This window comes from Otolemur garnettii, unplaced genomic scaffold (assembly GCF_000181295.1).
Source record: "Otolemur garnettii isolate 467f Iridium unplaced genomic scaffold, OtoGar3 scaffold00020, whole genome shotgun sequence".
Classification (NCBI taxonomy): Eukaryota; Metazoa; Chordata; class Mammalia; order Primates; family Galagidae; genus Otolemur; species Otolemur garnettii.
The window spans coordinates 19114647-19118024 of NW_003852415.1; the positions used below are offsets into that span (position 1 = coordinate 19114647).

Sequence of the window (3378 nt, forward strand, 5' to 3'; positions counted from 1 at the left end):
AAAAAAAAAAAAGGAACTGTTTAATATTCTACTGTGTGTCTGGTTATTTCCATGTCCCAAAATGCAGTGTAATTTAACAAAGAAACTTTTTCTCTGTTAGATTCCAGATGAGATGATCCAGTGTGTAGTCTGTGAGGACTGGTTTCATGGAAGGGTAAGGAAAACTTTCACTTTTTAAAGCCATCATCTTCACAAAAAGATAAAGGATCTTCTCCTTTTGAATTGTTATATATATCTTTTTTTTTTTTTAGATAGTTTCACTATGTAGCCTTCAATAGAGTGCTGTGGTGTCACAGCTCACAGCAACCTCCAACTCTTGGGCTTGAGCAATTCTCTTGCCTCAGCCTCCCAAATAGCTGGGACTACAGGGGCCCACCACAACACCTGGCTATTTTTTTGTTGTAGTCGTAATTGTTGTTTGGCAGGCCTGAGTGGGGTTCAAACCCTCCAGCTCCAGTGTATGTGGCTGGCGCCCTAGCCACTGAGCTACAAGCACTGAGCCACGTACACCATTATATTTTACGTTATAATTAATCCTTTAAAAATTGGACAGTGCCTGTGGCTCAGTGGGTAGGTTGCTGGCCCCATATATCAAGGGTGGTGGGTTCAGGCCCGGCCCTGGCCAAAGTGCAACAAAAAAATAGCCAGGCATTGTGGTGGGCGCCTATAGTCCCAGCTACTCCAGAGGCTGAGGTAAAAGAATCACCTAAGCTCAGGAGTTGGAGGTTGCTGTGAGCTGTGACGCCACAGGACTCTACTGAGGGTGACAGGGTGAGACTCTGTCTCTTAAAAAAAAAATAAATAAATAAACTATAAAGGGATAGTGCCTGTGGCTCAGTGGGTAGGGCACGATCCCCATATACCGAGGGTGGTGGGTTCAAACCTGGCCCTAGCCAAACTATAACAAAAAATAGCTGGCATTGTGGTGGGTGCCTGTAGTCCCAGCTACTTGGGAGGCTGAGGCAAGAGAATTGCCTAAGCCTAGGAGTTGGAGGTTGCTGTGAGGTGTGATGCCACAGCATTCTACTGAGGGCGATAAAGTGAGGCTCTGTCTCTAAAAAAATAAATAAATAAACTATAAAGATATAATCTGTTGGCTTGGCGCCTGTGGCTCAAGCAGCTAAGGCGCCAGCCACGTACACCCAAGGTGGTGGGTTTGAATCCAGCCCGGGCCCGCCAAACAACAATGACGGCTGCAACCAAAAAAAAAAATAGCCAGGCGGGTGCCTGTGGTCCCAGCTACCTGGGAGGCGGAGGCAGGAGACTCGCTTGAGCCCAGGAGTTGGAGGTTGCTGTGAGCTGTGATGCCAAGGCACTCTACCCAGGGGGACAGCTTGAGGCTTCTGTCTCAAAAAAAAAAGATATAATCTGTTGCAGTATTTGTTTATAAATAATAGGCATTTTAGGCTATTTGACAATCATACAGAAAATATTTCTGTATTCACAGCACCTTGGTGCCATTCCTCCTGAGAGTGGGGATTTCCAAGAGATGGTGTGCCAGGCTTGCATGAAACGTTGTTCTTTCTTGTGGGCTTATGCTGCACAGTGGGCAGGTAGGTATCTGTGTGAAGCCACAAATTGTGCTTTTGAACTATGTGTATGTTCAATCCAGAATTTTTAGCAACTTTTTTATTTTATTTCATTTTATTTTATTATTTATTTATTTTGCCCTAAGTAGAGTCCTATGCCTGGGCTGGATTGCCCTCACTATAGTGCCCTTGGTAGAGTACTGTGGTGTCACAGCTCACAGCAACCTCAAACTCTTGGGCTTAAGCAATTCGCTTGCCTCAGCTTCCCAAGTAGCTGGGATTACAGGCACCCGCTACAATATCCAACTATTTTTTTATTGTAGTCGATACTGTTGTTTGGCAGGCCCTACCTAGGTTCAAACCTGCCAGCCCCAGTGTGTGTGGCTGGCGCCCTAGCCACTGAGCTACAGCCACCAAGACTAGCAACTATTTCTTTTTTTCTTTTTTTTTTTTGAGACAGAGTCTCAGTATGTCACCCTCAGTAGAGTGCCATGGTGTCACAGCTCACAGCAATGTCAAACTCTTGGGCTCATGTGGTTCTCTTGCCTCAGCATCCCTAGGAGCTGGGACTATAGGTGTCCACCACAGTGCCTGGCTTTTTTTTTTGTGGCAGTTGTCGTTGTTTAGCTGACCCAGGCCAGGTTCAGACCTGCCAGCCTTGGTGTATGTGGCTAGTGCCCTACCCACTGAGCAACGGGCACTTCCCTTTAGCAACTATTTTTAATTGAACTCTGAGATATAGAGAACATATATATTCCTTCTGTACAAGGTACTTATAGATTGGTTAGAAGATGGTTAAGAATAAATTTATTAATTTATTTAATTTCTGAGACAAAGTCTCATTTTGTAACCCAGGCTAGAGTGCCATGGCCTCAGCGTTGCTTACAGCAACCTCAAACTCCTTGGCTCAAGCAGTCCTCTTGCCTCAGCCTCCTGAGTTGCTGGGACTACAGGCGTGTGCCACCACATCTGGCTAATTTTTCTATTTTCAGAAAAATTAGATACAGGGTCTCACTCTTGCTCAGGCTGGTATTGAACTTCTGACCTCAAACAATCCTCCCACTTCAAGGCCAGGCGAGGTGACTCACAGCTATAATCCTAGCACTTGGGAGGCCGAGGCAGGTGGATTGCTTGAGCTCACTGAGTTCAAGACTAGCCTGAGCAAGAGTGAAGGCCCGGTCTCAAAAAAATAGCCAGGCATTGAGGCAGGTGCCTGTAGTTCCAACTACTTGGGAGGCGGAGGCAAAAGAATTACTTGAGCCCAAGAGTTTGAGGTTGCTGTGAGCTGTGATGACATGGCACTCTACTGAGGGCAACAAAGCGAGACTGTCTCAAAAAAAGAAAAAAAATCCTCCCACTTTAGTCTCCCAGAGTGCTAGGATTATAGTTCTGAGTCACCGTGCTGGATCCAAGGACAGATTTCTACATAAGTGCCATGATGTGTGGTAAGTATGAGACTAGAATTAGAGAAAATGGAGGTGGCAGTTTTTCTTTCTTTCTTTCCTTCCTTTCCTTCCTTTTCTTCCTTCCTTCCTCCCTTCCTCCCTCCCTCTTCCCCTTTCCCTCCTTGCCCCCCTTCCCTCTTTTCCCTTCCTTCCATCCCTTCCTTCCCTTCCTCCCTTCCTTTCCTTCCTCCCTTCCTTTCCTTCCTCCCTTCCTTCCTTCCCTCCCTCCCTCCCTACCTCCCTCCCTTCCTTTCTTCCTTCCATCCTTCTTTCTCTCAAGCTGTCACCCTGGGTAGAGTGCCCTGGCATCACAGCTTACAATAACCTCCAACTCCTGGGCTCAAGTGATTCTCTTGCCTCCGCCTTCCAAGTAGCTGGGACTACAGGTGCCTGCCACAACACCC

The 3378-nt window shown here is 46.6% G+C and overlaps 1 protein-coding gene across 1 annotated transcript in view; it reads left to right on the top strand.

Moving 5' to 3' along the window:
• UBR7 (ubiquitin protein ligase E3 component n-recognin 7 (putative)) overlaps positions 1–3378 on the top strand; it is a 31137-nt gene that overhangs the window by 10602 nt on the left and 17157 nt on the right. Inside the window, exons 5-6 of the mRNA XM_003787000.3 lie at positions 101–154; positions 1448–1553. Of these exons, the coding sequence (XP_003787048.1) occupies positions 101–154; positions 1448–1553 (160 nt within the window). The remainder of the gene's footprint in view (positions 1–100; positions 155–1447; positions 1554–3378) is intronic.